Below are 16,595 nucleotides of genomic sequence, written 5' to 3'. Positions count from 1 at the left end.
AAATCTTTCTGAGTGGGAGAGATGAATGTTTCCACTCAGTTGTATAAGTTGTTCTGAAAATTTGGTGCCATATGTTCTGCAAAGTCAAAAATATTTACTATCTGGCTCTTTAGAGAAAAAGTCTGCTGACCCCCGAAATGTAGCTTTGCCACCAGTGAGTGTACATACTGTTAAGGTGATGTGTTTCAGATGGAACATTAAACTGAATGTATCATGAGATGTAATGCAGAAGAGATATGTCTTGCTACTAGTAAGAGGTAAGAGGCAGATAACACGGTATATTGTTGAGCTAGCAATAAAGACAACACGCGTACTGAAATAGTTGAGGACTTCATCTCATAGGTCTATAACGTACTGCTGGCAGGGTAGCACACAGCTCTGCTCAATCATACAGTGCTGAAGGAGGATGAAATGAACAATGATACTGTTATGGACATTGGAAGACATTGTTATAACTGTAAAAATGACTGTGTTATAATTACTTCTGATTTAGCCAATGTTGTTTCTTAATCCCATTAAGTGTATTTAAATCCCTTCAAGTGTGCTGGCAAAAAAACCTGGCATTTAAAACTGAATTATAAATATAAAAAATGTTGAGAAGCCACTGTTTTAAACTATTATCTCAGTCCTCAACACTAATTCATCTGGACATTTGACTAATCCCAAATTCACCTCTGATCCAGAAAGTTCAGTGTACATTCATGAAAATAAAGAAGCTAAATTAAACTTAAACATGAAAAGCGTCTTTTTTCTTTCTTTCTTTCTTTTTTTCCCCAAAGAGATGGGACCTCTCCAAAGGAAATTATCCCAAACTAGTGAACTATGCCATGCTTTGGATCACAAATGCTTGAAGCATACCTGCCATCGAATATCTGAGAATCTAAAAGAACATGTCAGAAGGTCAGAAGGAGCTGAAATAGACAGAATGTTTTTTTAGGAAAACTGAGACAAAAACCATTATGAAGTTTTTGTAGACTAGCCAAGAATGTATGTGGAAAGAAAGAATAAAGGAATGTGCAGAGAGATTCAGGTCTTTCTCCAGCCCTCAAATACCAACCACAATTGCATTAGATTGGGAAGAGACTAAGAGAGGAAAAGAAGAAAGGGGAAAAAGAAGATAAATGGGAAAGGGACATGGGAAGGGCTTATGGGAGCAGCTTGCACTGCAAAAATGTATAGCTACTCAGAGCAACAGGAACACCCCACCCTTTCTTATTCCCACCCTTCCTCCCCCAAACCCCCACCCCTCATTAAGCATTGAGTTTAGCAAGATAAGGTACTCTGAGAGAAACAAACTGAAGCCACTGAACTTCCTTGTCTTTCCCATCAAACATTCCCCAGCTAAATCCCTCAAAGAGACTGAGAAAACAAGCCTAGCATGGAAGTGAGTACGGGTACAGGGCGTGCCAGCAATCGCGTAATTTAGCTTCTCAAAACAAAGCAAATCTTCACAGGCACAGACATGCAGATATGTTAAAAACCAAAAAGGAAAGAGAGAGAGACAGACAGACAGAGACAGAGAAGGAAAAAGAAAGAAAGAAGGAAAGAAAGGAAGGTCAAATGTATTAGTCATTAATTCTCCAGACTATTTTTCTCTACCTCCTAGTATGTTGGAGATCAAAGAAAAGTGCTTTAAAAAACAGCTCATGTGGGCCAGCCCCGTGGCTCAGCGGTTAAGTGCGCATGATCCGCTACTGGCCGCCCGGGTTCGGATCCCGGGCGCGCACCGACGCACTGCTTCTCCAGCCATGCTGAGGCCGAGTCCCACATACAGCAACTAGAAGGATGTGCAACTATGATGTACAACTATCTACTGGGGCTTTGGGGGAAAAAAGGAGGAGGATTGGCAATGGATGTTAGCTCAGAGCTGGTCTTCCTCAGCAAAACGAGGAGGATTAGCCCGGATGTTAGCTCAGGGCTGATCTTCCTCACAAAAAAACAAACAAACAAAAAAAACCAAACAGTTCATGGTCTATATCTAAAGCTGAGTCACACTATACAAAGAAGCGAAGAAAACTCACACTTATAATTGATATGTGAGCCTATGGAAGAAGTCCACGCAGAAATGTGATTGACCAAATTGGCTATAAAGGCTCACGGGTCTCCCAACTGCCTGGAGCCAATTGTATTCTCTGAGTGAGTCAATCTGGCTAACACAGGTTATTTTAATCCTTGGTTTATACTCCTGTCTCCACTCCCAAATCTTCCCATACTGAAGAGGGCTAGAGAAACAAAGAGGCATTGGTAGGTATCATCAGTCATCAAAAGACAGAACTGGTGTCATAACAGTCCTATAACTGCTAGTTATCACAGCTTGACGCCTGAAAGACAGGGCAACCTCTATAGAGACGATTTTTAATTTTGGTTAAAAATCCTGGTTAGCAGGAAGTCTAAGATGTGTTCTAAACTTCCTCCTTGGTCTGTTTCAAGTCACTTCCCATTTCCCCTTCTCCTGTCCCTATTTGTATGTCCCTGCCATATTTCTCCTTGCACCAAGTTCTTTTTTTTTTTTTTTTTTTTTTTTGGCAAGGAAGATCAGCCCTGAGCTAACATCCGTTGCCAGTCTTCCTCTTTTTGCTCAGGAAGATTAGCCCTGAGCTAACATCTTTGCCCACCTTCTTCTATTTTGTATATGAGACGCCACCACAGCATGGGTTGATGAGCAGTGTGTAGGTCCGCACCTGGGATCCAAACCTGCGAACTCTAGGACGCCAAAGCAGAGCATGCAAACTTAAACACTGCGCCACCGGCCCGGCACCCCCAAGTTCATTTTTATAGAAACTTTATTTAAAACGACTTGCATGGTTTCTAGAGCCATACTGGAAGATGCTATATAAATCTCACTGAAAGACTAATAATAGCGTAAGTGACAAGTTCCTCTATTTTCCCAACTTGCACAGTTATATTCAATAATTTAGTTCTCCCTTCCCCTAAATCTTCATTACACTTTATAGTAGTATCGCTGCTGTGACACAGTATTATTTGAGGGACAAGGAAAGATGATTTGTAAGCAAGGCTAGAAGAGAGGCCTGGGCACTACCTATAGAAGAAGGTTGCTTAACTGCATCCTGTTAAATAATAGTCCATCTAGGAGATCACAGAATAAATCATTAGGGACATTAGTGTGCCCTGGGTAAAAAGCAAAAAAGCCCTGTCCTGGTTTCTGTCATCAAGCTATAATTTCTTTGCAAAGCATCTTTTTCTAGTGGTTAATAGAGAACTGGGACTTCTGGTGCCAGCTAGGATGGAATAAGCCCACTTTATCCCATCTCTCCTTCTGATTACAACTAGAAACTCTGATCAAAATACAAGAAGCAACTACCTCTGGATAAAATACCATAGCAGGAGGATTAGTGAGGAAAATCAAAACTTGAAGAGAACCAGTAGGGCAGAGAAATCAAGGAGGCCTGAAGGCAGGAGAACATCATTATTAAATAAAGGGAAGAACTATCAACTCAGAATTCTATATACAACAAAAACATCCTTCAGGAATGAATGCAAAATAAAAGTCATTCTCAGATAAGGGAAAATAAAGAGATCACAATCCTGAGTCTTTATCCGAGTGAAACGAAAATCTACCTTTACACAAAAACCTACATACAAATGCTTAGAACAGTTAAATTCATAATTGCTCCAAACTGGAAACAAACCAAATGTTCTCCAACTGGGGAATGAATGCATGCACCAAGTGTGGTACATCCATACAGTGGAACACCAGTCAGCAATAAAAGGGAACAAATTATCGATACACACAACAACATGGCTGAATCTCAGATGCATTACGCTGAGAGAAAGAAATGAGACTCAAAAGGAGATACATTGTATGATTCCATTTATATGGCATCTGGAAAGGGCAAAGCTATAGGGATGGAGTGATTGGCAGGGGTTAAGGGTGAGGGAAGGGCTTGACTACAAAAGGAGAGCTACAGGGAATTGTTTTTTGCAACTGTTGTGTATCTTGAATGTGGTAGTAGTTACATGCCTCTATGCATTTGTTAGAACTCATAAAACTGTAACCAAAAGACTGAACTTTACTGTCAATTTTATATATTAAAAAACAAATTAGAAATAGAGAACTTAAAATCTTACTATATTTTTCCTAAGGAAACTTTTGACAATTTAATTATTTAACTGTATATACTTACATATTCAGAAGCAGAAAACTGTATCCCCAATAGTATGGCAGATGACCAAGCTTTGCCTGAAACCTTTGTTATAAAACATTATTTGAAAATAGAATCTATTTGGTCTTCACACATTTGGGGGAAAGTCCAGAAACCAGAATAGAATAGCACCATATCATCAATGTATAAACTTGGACATAAATTTTTAAATTCTTGCCAGTTATATAAACCTTTCCAGTTCCATATTACGAACATGGTTATAGGGTAAAAATATTTATTTTTGACCCGGTGTTTAAAATAAATAGACACTATCATAACTGTTGTAACAAAACATACACACACAATTATTATTAGTTTATTATTACTACTACTCCTGTTATAACTATTAAGGGGGAAAAATAAAATCATGCGATTAAACCATGGGCTCAGTCTTGCTTCTTCTAACAGCGACCTAACAAGTTTTTCCAGCGCCTGCCCTATTGATTTCTGCTCTGTGGGAACTGGCAGAGTAAAAATGTTTGCATGTTAAAGATTAAATTTTAACATACCCTGTCAAAGAGTGCAAAAAGTTGTCTCAAGACATCCGATACAGGCAACTTTAAATATTCTGCAAATTCTTCAATTCCGATTCTTCCTCCTTTTGAGGAACTTGCAATGGCTGCATATTCATCCAGATGCTTACGAATACCATCCCAATCTAATCTAAACAAAGAATTATAAATACATGTGATTAGCCCTTTACAATCCACATGGACGTTTTATGAACATTATTTTATTCATTTGTCTGAGGGAAAAATATTTTAAGGGTTAAATTTGAGGAGGATAATAAAATGGATATTTTAAACTGCATATTGAACATGTATACAGACTTCTAATTTTTTTTTTTTTTAAGATGAGATGTTTTGTTGTTTTTTTTTTTTTTTTGAGGAAGATTGGCCCTGGGCTAACATCTGTTGCCAATCTTCCCTTTTTTTTTTTTCTTTTTTCTCCCCAAAGCCCAAGTACATAGTTGTGTATCATAGTTGTAAAGTTGTGGCTATTCTACGTGGGACTCCACGTCAGCATGGCTTGATGAACGGTGAGTAGGTCCGTGCCCAGGATCTGAACCTGAGAACCCCGAGCTGCTGAGGCAGAATGCACAAACTTAACCACTACGCCATCCAGCTGGCCCCCAGACTTCAAATTTTTTAAAGGTTATTAGTATAACTGTAATTATCTCAAATAAATGAGGGAAAGAAAAGTGAGAAGAAGGACAATGTGGTAGAATAATAAATGACTCATGAGAAGAAAATAAGCAATCACATTTTCCAGTAAATATTACTTAGTAAGTCAATAGTACTTACTGAGTTAAAAAAATACAATTCTTGCTTTCAAGGAGCTTTCAGGATGACAATAAACTCACATTTCACAAAATGTTGTGAAACACAACAGCAAAACATTTTTGTTATCTAGAAGATATAACTGATATTTGCTCTATCAGTTATCAAAATATTATTTTTTAATATTGACCTTTAATACAGTAACTGGTTCTGCAGCTCCCTCCTAGGGAGGATGCCGAGGTCTATTAAATCAATGAATTCTGCACATCCCTAATAGGGCTGAAAACAGAACGAACTGTAATAAGAGGGGGACTTGGGGGTTATACCTTTCATATCAGATAGTTCAAAGGGAATGTTCTAAATGTTTTAAACTAGATCATAAAAGCACAAAGGAGTGTTTTTGCCTTTGTTTAAAAATTACATACCCAGAAGAGAAAGGTAGATCGAGGGTTTAAGTATTTAAAATCCAGTGATGGTCAGAATCGGTACTCTATAAGTCAATTCATATTTCACATGAGAAGTGAAATATGCCAGTATAATCTAGTGATGCCATCCTTCTTCCAAGAAGGTAGCAGGACTGATTACTCTGAGACATTCCTGAGTAGGGAGGCAGATCTGTGCTGATCCACATTTACTTTCTCTTGGTCTCCTCCTGTGACAAATACACATATTTCTGAGTCAACTGTTCTTGAAAAAACAAAACTAGATGAACTAAATGGGGGATAAATTCACAACTCTGGCTTCTTTAATAAATACCACGTCGATTCTAGAGCTGAGCATTAATGAAACCAGAGAAAATAAACATACGGGATTTCAGATCTCTTTTGGACACCTTTATGATAGTGTAGTAATTTTAAAATACGCTTACTTCAATTTCCTGCTAATTTTGGTAAATTCCACCAGCCCAGCTTCCATCGGCAACGTGAGCTGTCCTGCGGAAATCATCAGTCTGCAGTCTTCGTAGGTGTGATCTGTTACTGGAATCTCCAGAGCTCTTAAAAGTATGAAAAAGCAAACAAATTCAATTTTTTTAAAAAGGTAATGATTTTTCATGAGGCCTGAACTGGTCAACAAACAACAGTAAATGGAAAAGTATTTATTACTCTTTAAACCAGTCACTTTGGCTCATTATTGCCAAAGAGACATATTTCTCTACTTTCCAAGACTTACTGCAGCTGAGTTAATCTTGTTATGTCTGCATGCTTCTGTCAGTTGATCATTTTTGTGTTGTGTTTTAACTATAACAATAATAGTTGACTTCAGTCTCAGGGAAAGTCATGAGAAGATTCAAGTTCAGGTTCAAGTCCTAGCAGAGTCTTTTACCAGCTATGTACCTTCTGGCATTTAACCTAAGCCTCCCTTCTCTCAGCTGTACATAGGAGTAATTACTCACTCCACAGGGCTATTGTAATGACAAACTCAGAATGCTGGTGGAAGTACCATTACAACAGATAAATGGCATCTGTACATATTATAAGTGAACAATTTATTCAAATCACTAGCCATCTGCATTTTTACATCTTTTAAAACCGAAGACCACCTTCCTGCTACACAGCAATCTTCTAAAAATACTGAAGAGAACTGATAATAAGCTCATATTTCTTCCAAACCTAAACATCCTCCATCCTCAAAGGAGAGCATAACCCCTTATACCTCCCTCCTGCTCAGAGATCTAATACTAGTGAACTAGATTTGGAAAAAACATACATTAATAAGAACTTGGAAATACACTGAGTACCCAAGAAGAAAGGCTGTGCAGGACATAAAATCATTTTCTGAAGATCCCTCTCCACAAAAGTTTTGTTTACAAATATTCAATGAAAATCATAAAATTATGTCTTCAACTACATTTGATTTTGTTGAATCATTGCTAAGAACATTAAATCTTCAATGAGTGCAAGAATAAATCACTTTTTTCTGTCTGCAACTAGGCTGCTTTTGATTAATAAATATTTTGGTGTAAGAATATATAGGAAAAAGTAAAAATTAAAAATGTTTCAGGAAAATAAAATTTAACGTAGAGCATAATAGTTAAGAGCTTGGGCTTAGGTCATAGGAAATGTGGATTTGGGTCCCAGCCCAGACCCCCTCTACCCGCTATGATCTTGGGCCAAAAACTTCCCCTTCTGAGCCTCAGTTTCCTCGCCTGCCTCATGTAGTTGCCGTGAGGATTATGTTAGCACAGCACTTGGTAAATCCTTAGTAGTAGTAGCACCACCACTATCTTACACCGACTTTACTCCTCACCATTTTCAAATGCTTTTATCATATACTTTCCTACTTGAGTCTCCGAATAACCACAACCACGAGAAAGGTAAGGAAGAATTATAATTCCCACTTTACACGAGGAAAACCAGCCTTGAAGGGGTTCGTCCAAAGGTGTGCAGCTAACTGAGGTCTCTTGTACTCTTTATCCCAGGCCCTTGGACCTCCATGCCTCTAAACTCAGAAAAAGCCTGCCAAACAAGTCTCTCCTCTGTTTCTAGGCACATTTGGGGAAGTCAAAACATCTGATATAAGTTTTCTCAGTTCCTAAGACTTATCTTCATTCCTAACTTTTGGACACAAGCTGGTATGAAAACATAAGGAAGAAATCAATATAAAAGCAAATTTTTGTCGCTGGTCTAGAACTAGATAAAACAAGCAAACCTAGGTACACAGCAACAAAATTTTTTTTGCTAAGCACTTCTTCTTTTTTGAAAATAAAGTTATTCTGCTGTAAGATATTAATATGATATATATGTGTGTATATAGGTGAATATATATTCTTGTATATATGCATATATATTAATATGAATATGTGTGCATACATTTATGTGAAAAAATACATATTCTTGCCATAAAGCCAAATTCAGCTATGAAGCTAACTTCGGAGTTCTCATTGAATTTTTACTATGAGAGTAACTACTGCTGGCCTATTAGCTCCAAACCTACTACTGGGAATGACTGAGGGCGGTGGTGCCTGGGGGTGGGTGCACACCTGGAGGGCGCTGGGGCTGACTGGGTGGTGGGAAAGTACAACACACACTCCTTCACTACAGGACGAGAAGTGATTTATCTAATTAGACGAATAGCCAGTTAAAACTCCCTTAAATGTAGGAAAATATTTGCCTATGTTTTGTAGTTTCTAAATCCTAAATTGATAGCCATCCGTTAATGGGGATGATTTTTTCTTTTTTTTTTTTTTTCTTTTTTGCTGAGGAAGATTTACCCCAAGCTAACATCTGCTGCCAATTTTTATCTTTTTTTGCTTGAGGAAGATTAGCCCTGAGCTAACACTTGTGCCAGTCTTCCTCTAATTCGTATGTGGGTCACTGCCACAGCATGGCTGACGAGTGGTGTAGGTCTGTGCCTGGGATCCAAACCTGCGAACCCAGGCCACCGAAGCAGAGCACATGAACTTAACCACCACGCCACAGGACTGGCACAACTTTTTCCTTTTTCTATGCATCTATTGCATTTCCTTGCAAACTTTCTCCTTTCTGGTGCTATAATCATTAAGGCCTTTGAAACACCCAGACTTGGCAGCTACATGGAGGCTGAGGGGATAGTAGGCGGCCAAGGCAAGAAGCGGGCAGACCATCACGAGGCTTTGTCTGACAGCAATGGGCTAGCTTGGGAGAATCCACCCTGTGGAAGGCACTGGCTGGTCTCTTCAGATTACTGTACCTTCCCTGACCCTCTTCTGGCAAAGACAGATTTCCATTAGTTTGGGGCTGCAGCTGGGGAAAATATTTACAGATTGTCTTACTGACGAGATTCCTGGGCACATTATTTTACTTACCAAAATGACTTGGGGAATGAGGGCCTCAGGAAAAAAACAAACAAACAAAATCGTAAAACTATGTTAAACGTCATTTACCAACCATGTTCAAACTATTTACTGATTATAATGACGTATAGACACTTACTTTGCCATTAAATTCCGGATTCTATTGGCAAAAACGACAGGATCATTTTTTTCTTCATCATTTGGTACTTGAACAGGCAGAAACTGAAAGACAAATATACCTTTCCATTACAATCGTTAAGTCTAAGACATTAAATGCTAAAAATATTAATTTATAACCTCTGTATCATCATATTAATCCCGTGTTCCTAGTGCGTAGGTTGTATGACGCCAGGAAAGGAACGCTGTGCGTGGACTCAGAAAACTATATCCAAGCCCTGGGTCTGTCTGTGTGTTAACTGGTATGTTTTTGGACTTCTCTGAACTGTCTCAGCTCTAAAAAGAGGGCTAGGATCCTACTGTTCTAACCACGAACTACTATCCCATAAATCATGTAGGGAACTGGATTTAACAGTTTGGGATAGTCAGTACAAAAATCCTAGGGTATGTGTCTGCAGAATGAGTTAAAAAGACCTGACTATGTTGTCCAATGTATCATTTAAAAATAAACATGACAACTGCTAAAAAAGTAAAGAATAAATTAAAAAAAAAAATTGAGTACCTCATTAAAAAAACAACAAGAGGGCTATGATCAGCTACTTCCCTGGTTGTTGTGAGGATGAAATGAGCCAATGTCTGGAATTCTGGAAGCTGTAGTAACTAAGATCTTATTCTCAGAGCTGCATTTTCTACCCCTCTCACTTCTTTGTGTGAAAATGTTATTATTTTGTCTTTTATAGCTTATCTTGTCCATCCATTACCATATCAGCCATACTTTTATCATTTGATCAAACTTTGTTTTGTCATGTCTTCTGCTTTTTTTAAAAACCCTTTGTAATGGCATTCTAGCTTTTGCTTAACACCACGTTTTGCATTATCATTTAAAATTGTACTTTTTTCTCCAGTTGGTATTCTGTGACGCCTCATTTGTACTGACCTTGTTTTTATTTACGTTTTTCTATGAATAAAGTTGGGGTGCCACACTGAAGTCAGTACGTATTTTTTGAGCACCTACTCTACACCAGGCAAGATTAACAGGACCCTATTCCTGCTCTAAAGGAGATCCAGGTAGGTTTCATAGGATAGACAATACAGCACACACTGAGTATCATTACCCTTATTACCCCAAATGATAGGAGGACTCAAAGGCTTCATTAACGTCAAGTCATACAGGTCACAGTCACAGCCCACAGTCTATCAGATTCTAAATTCTTGTTTTCCCTACTCAACCATCCTTCCCGGAGTATGAAAGCGAGGAAATAACTAACTTGTCCAGGGGGCAGAGAAGAGTCTTTACAGAAGAGCTAAGACTTGTTCTTGGCTTTTTAAGGATAAACATGATTTCACCAATAGCCGCTGTTTGTTGAATTATAACTATGAAGCAGGCACCATGCCAGATGCTCTATAGGCACTATTTTATTTCATTAATCCTCCCAATTTAGTCATAAGGAATCGTGGTTCACAAAGATGAAATCACTGGCTCAAGATTCATGGCTCATTTTCATTCAACAAGTACTGTTTAGGCACCTACTATGTGCCAGGCACCGCACTGAGCCCTGAAGATGTGACCATGAAGTCCCTGCCCTCAAGGAGCTCCCTATGCGGTGAGGTAGAAATTTATGATACAATGAGCTCAGTCCACCAATAGGATATCACTCATTAAGCACCTACTGTGTACTGGGTACTTTATATGATTAACTCTCAACAATTCCTTGAGACAAGTTCTACCATTTCAATTTGGTAAGTGAAGAATGTGGCTAGAAGGGAATAAACAATATAGCAAAGGCCACACACCAGTGGCAGGGCCACAGCTCGAAAGAAAAAGAAAGATTTGTATAAATACCACCACTTCTGGACTCACGTGGACCTGTTTTCAAATCTTGTTAATCATGTTAAGAAGCCTACGGGCAACGGTGACTTAGAGATAAAGTTTGAGCAAGTGGGTGACGTGACCAGGTCCAAGTTTTTGAGCAGTAACTTCCCTGGTAGGGAGTGGACAGACCCAAGAAGAAGAGGCTAAGAGCAGGGAGAGGCCCTGGAGGCTACTGCAGTCACCCTGTGAGAGATGGTCAGACCATGAGTAGAGGGGGTGAGGACGTGGAGGACAGCATGGATGCACGTGGCATTTTTAGGGTAAAATGGATGGGAATTATAGGATAACGTGCTATACGTCATTTTACTTTCCACATTTATTTAACATCCTTTCCAAGGGAGCAGTGGCATATGCTGCAGAAAGAGCACTCAGCCTGGGTTGTTGCCTCTGCTCTGCTGTGTGGTCCTGGCAAAGTCATTTACAGCCTTTATGGACCTCAGTTCCCTCTCCTGTCAAATTAAAACGTCTGACTAGATGATCTCTAAGGTCCTTTCCAACTGGAATTCTATGTCTAGCTTTCCATTTCGTATTGTTATTCTTTAAGATGGAAAAATAAACTAGGCCACCAGAGGTCCCCACATCACTTATATATCCACGGCAACAAGCTAGCTTTGCATATGAATATTTCTAAAAAGTCTCTCCATTCTGTTCTAGTAAAATCTCTTATATTTGCTTAGTATGAAATCCAAGGAAGAAAATAGGTTCATAAAACCTCTAACAAAATAATATAATAAAGTTTTAAATTGCCATATCATTCTTCATTTTTAAAAGAAGTCAAATGATCATTTATAATACACTTGATTTGCAGGTCATAAAAGCACATACTGAAAACCCTGAAAAATAAATGGCTGCTACACTGTCAACCAAACATAATTCAATGAACTATGGGCTTGGTTCCTTTTAGTGCAGGTAATATTTTCCATAAAAAGATTTTTAATAACTTTTGTATCGGCATGGTATTTTACTCTTGAGGAAACAAATTCCACTGAGGGCACAAAATAATTAAAAGCCTAGATTTGACACCCATGGGCCTTGGAGGCCATAGGCCTCCTGGGAAGCAATTCAACAGAAATTCTAATAAAAAGTGACCTCTCCTTGGATAAGACCTTGCCCTATATAATACAATTCCATTTTGTATGAAGTCATTCAAGGCTCACAGCATGAACACACCCTTTATTGGGGAAGGTCGATCAACTAAAGAGAGGGGAATACGATTGCCATTATCTATTACTGTCCCCTAATGCATCTGAATTCCACAGTGATTTCAGGACCCCATGTTTTCCTTCCCACCCTCATCTTTTCTCATGATCCCCTGTATCCACACTGATGACGCATCTGACATCTTGATTTCACAGTCCCTTTGTCAGCCCACAGATAGTCTTCTCAACTCCACCTCGGTCATGGAAACAAACACGACTCTAACCTCCTCCTCTGACAAGTTCTTTAGTCAGCGTTTCCCCTCATTATCTATCAGTGTTTACTTCTCCCCTAACCTGGTCTTGCATAAACTGCAAGAACCTGATGGTCACTCCCAGAACCTATTGGTCCCTCTTTATCCACTCCCTCCTGGCAACCTCTGGCTGACTCTCCCCACTGGACTTTGGGAGTCAGACAATTCCATACGGCCTGTCACCTCCATGGTGCCAATCCCAAACCCTCAGTCACCTCTCCTCATCCTGCCTTCCCACTCCTGTTAGAGACCACTGAGGGACGCTGAACAAAGGTACAAAACATTATTGGTTGAGGCTGCTACAAATTCATGTTCACTTCCCGAGGGTTCCTCATAGCTACTTGAAAATTACCTTATTTCCCAAGGTGACCATACTGCCTCCAAACATAGTTTTTTGTCTGTCTTATTTTTGCCAAAGATCTTCCTTTATCTTTTTAAATTGTGCAGGTGTGCCAAAATATGTGATCTTAATACCGAGTCTATTTCCTTATTGTCTACGTGATGGGAGAGGATCAAGTTCCTTAAATGGAACCTCACTGCTGCTTGGCATCCCTTTTATAACTTTTTTGACCTGCTGGCATCATATTTTACTGTTTCAAACATGATCCATGCTTCTCAGGTTGCAATTCTACTTCCATCTCAGTGGCGCATTACTTTCCACTTTAGAGAGGAGACAGTGAAGGGGTTCAGGACAAGCCACCCCAAATTACACCACTTTGGTAAATGGATTATTTTGAGCTGAAGGCGCTTGAAGAATAGCAAATGCAGGGAGAGGCTTTCTCTAAACTCCCTTTATCTGCCTAAAGTCAGATCCTCCAAGAGGAACTCAATTATCATAAACCCCTTCCTGGGGAGTTGCCTCAAACAGAGAAGACTGACTCTTATCAGAGGAGAGGAGACGAGGAGTCGACATCACACCCAGACAAACTTTATCACCCCCTATCATATCTCCCATCTGTTCTTCTAAGGGCCCACTCATCTTTCCTAAAAATCATTTACTCTCCCCTAAGTGGCCTATATCCTCCCTCCCTTCCCCTATTAAGATGGTATACATCAGTCTTAGCAACATATTTTCAACGACCATGTCTGACAGGGCAAGGGAAACAATAGAAAAAATAAACAAATGGGACTACATCAAACTGAAAAGCTTCTGCACAGCAAAGGAAACCATCAACAAAATGAAAAGACAACCTAACAATTGGGAAGAGATATTTGCAAACCATACATTTGATAAGAGCTTAATATCCAAAATATATAAAGAACTCATACATCTCAACAACAAAAAAAAACTAACAACCCAATTAAAAAATGGGCAAAAGACCCGAACAGACATTTCTCCAAAGAAGATATACAGATGGCCAACGGGCACATGAAAAGATGTTCAACATCATTAACTATCAAGGAAATGCAAATCAAAACTACAGTGAGGGGGCTGGCCCGATGGCATAGTGGTTAACTTCGCAGGCTCTGCTTCAGCAGCCCAGGGATCGTGGGTTCGGATCCCGGGTGTGGACATACGCACTGCTCATCAAGCCATGCTGTGGCAGTGTCCCACATATAAAGTAGAGGAAGATGGGCACAGATGTTAGCCCAGGGCCAATCTTCTTCAGCCACAAGAGGAGGATTGGCAATGGAAGTTAGCTCAGAGCCAGTCTTCCTCACACACACACAAAAAAAAACCAAACAAAAAAACAAACTACAATGAGGTATTACCTCACGCCAGTCAGAATGGCTATAATTAACAAGACAGGAAACAACAAGTGTTGGAGAGGATGTGGAGAGAAAGGAACTCTCATACACTGCTGGTGGGAGTGCAAACTGGTGCAGCCACTATGGAAAACAGTATGGTGATTCCTCAGAAAATTAAGGATAGAACTACCATACGATCCAGCTATTCCACTGCTGGGTATTTATTCCAAGAACATGCAAACACAAATGGGTAAAGATACATGCACCCCTGTGTTCATTGCAGCATTATTCACAACAGCCAAGACTTGGAAGCAACCTAGGTGTTCGTCAAGGGAAGAATGGATGAAGAAGATATGGTATATATACACAATGGAATACTACTCAGACATAAGAAACGATGAAATCCAGCCATTTGTAACAACATGGATGGACATTGAGGGTATTATGCAAAGTGAAATAAGCCAGAGGGAGAAAGTCAAATACCATATGATCTCACTCATTAAGTAGTAGATAAAAACAGCAACAAACAATTACATAGAGACAGAGATTGGATTGGTGGTTACCAGAGGGGAAGGGGGGAGGAAGGAGGGCAAAAGGGATGATTAGGCACACGTGTGTGGTGATGGGTTGTAATTCGTGTTTGGGTGGTGAACATGATATAATCTATGCAGAAATTGAAGTATAATGATGTACACCTGAAATTTATATAATGTTATAAACCAATGTTACTGCAATTAAAAAAAAAAAAAGACAGTATATAAGCTCTCAAATCTCACCACTTTCCTATGTATTCACTTTTTATTCCTGTGATGCCCTTGTGTATATAATATTAAAAATTAATAAAATTGTATGCTTTTCCTCTGTTGATCTGCCTGTGGTCAGTTTATTCCATAGATCCAACTATCAAACCCAGACAGGTAGAGGGAAGTCTTTCCTTCCCTACAACAGCCCATGTGAACTTCAATTTCCTGTTCCATTGCCCCCGGGACTGCCTCCACGGATCCATCCCCCGCCTCCCTTCAATATTCTCTCCTCCTTCACCACATAGAGTCCAGGAGGAGACTCACTGACATGTTTCCCACACCAACACCTCTTGTTTGTGCTTTTGGTCCCAGAGCCTCCTATCTCTGTAAAGCATAGGTCCCAGAGCCTCCTATTTCCTTCTGTAAAGGATCCAGAAGACTCAGTACCAGTAAAACTGGTTTATTCATTGTTTCCTGACCACCACAGGCATATTCCTTTCTACTAAAGAAATGATGATGAGAAGGAGAAAGATTGATGAGTGATGATACCATGATCCATCTTTTCTTTTCCCAAGTAGCAGAAAAGGATTTTAACAGATCAGTCTTAACAAATGTGCCGTTCTAGCACTTCCCAGGATTATTCTTGTAGGTCTTCAAAAAGAGAAAATGCAGAAGAAGGAAGGTATTTATGAACAACATTTGCTGCCTCCTTCCCCAAAATCTAGATGATAAGGGAAATAAAAGTTAATGCTTACTGAACACTTACCATGCATCAACACATAAGTAACCTTATTAAATCCTCACAACCCTATACAATAGCTGTTATTATCCCCATTTTACCAGTGAGAACACAGGCTTAGAGAAGTTTCAGTAATTTGCTCAAGCACATACAGGTAGGTGGTAGCAGAATTGAAACAAAAGCCCCAGCTAATACTCTTTCAAAACACTTTATTTCCCTACTACTAATTACAAATTCCAGAATTCTACCAGGTTCCTGAAGACACTAGCTTTGTTATAGAACAAGTACATATGTGGGTGTGTGTGTGTGTGTGTCCTCGTGCGATGGAAGTTTTCTAAATGGCTCGTTTGAGATTCAAAACTACAAAACATTTTAGTGTTTTTGGATATTTAAAGTATATAAACACATTTGAACCTTCCCTAAGTAACTAGTTCTTTGGCGATTTTAAAAGTGATATAAATCTACAGGTATTGATCATAACACTCATTATTAATTACAATCGTTTTCTAAATCAGAATTTTTTTTAATGAAAAAAATCTCTTTCTATGATTGAGGCAACGAATTGCCCACCATAAAGTATTGTAGGTCTAATGCTGGCCACTAGAAGCTCACTATAAGCTTTGCAAAGAAATTTTCCTAAAGCAAAATATGCCTCTATGCCTACAGACAAATCATTTTTATGTATCTGTATTATAATGGATGGCTTTAGAGTCAACATGCTTTGAATGCAAACTGAGATATAGTGTATGAAGAAGGAAACTGACAGTAC

General features: G+C 39.2%; 1 protein-coding gene across 1 annotated transcript in view; it reads right to left on the bottom strand.

Moving 5' to 3' along the window:
• LPCAT2 (lysophosphatidylcholine acyltransferase 2) overlaps nucleotides 1-16,595 on the bottom strand; it is a 68,233-nt gene that overhangs the window by 24,509 nt on the left and 27,129 nt on the right. The window contains exons 9-11 of the mRNA XM_058527829.1: nucleotides 9,355-9,437; nucleotides 6,312-6,437; nucleotides 4,673-4,826 (exon numbers count right to left, since the gene is read on the bottom strand). Of these exons, the coding sequence (XP_058383812.1) occupies nucleotides 4,673-4,826; nucleotides 6,312-6,437; nucleotides 9,355-9,437 (363 nt within the window). The remainder of the gene's footprint in view (nucleotides 1-4,672; nucleotides 4,827-6,311; nucleotides 6,438-9,354; nucleotides 9,438-16,595) is intronic.

Source organism: Diceros bicornis, chromosome 32 (assembly GCF_020826845.1).
Source record: "Diceros bicornis minor isolate mBicDic1 chromosome 32, mDicBic1.mat.cur, whole genome shotgun sequence".
Taxonomy (NCBI): Eukaryota; Metazoa; Chordata; class Mammalia; order Perissodactyla; family Rhinocerotidae; genus Diceros; species Diceros bicornis.
Note: the sequence above shows the minus strand (reverse complement) of the source record. Positions and strands in the feature narration are given on the sequence as shown.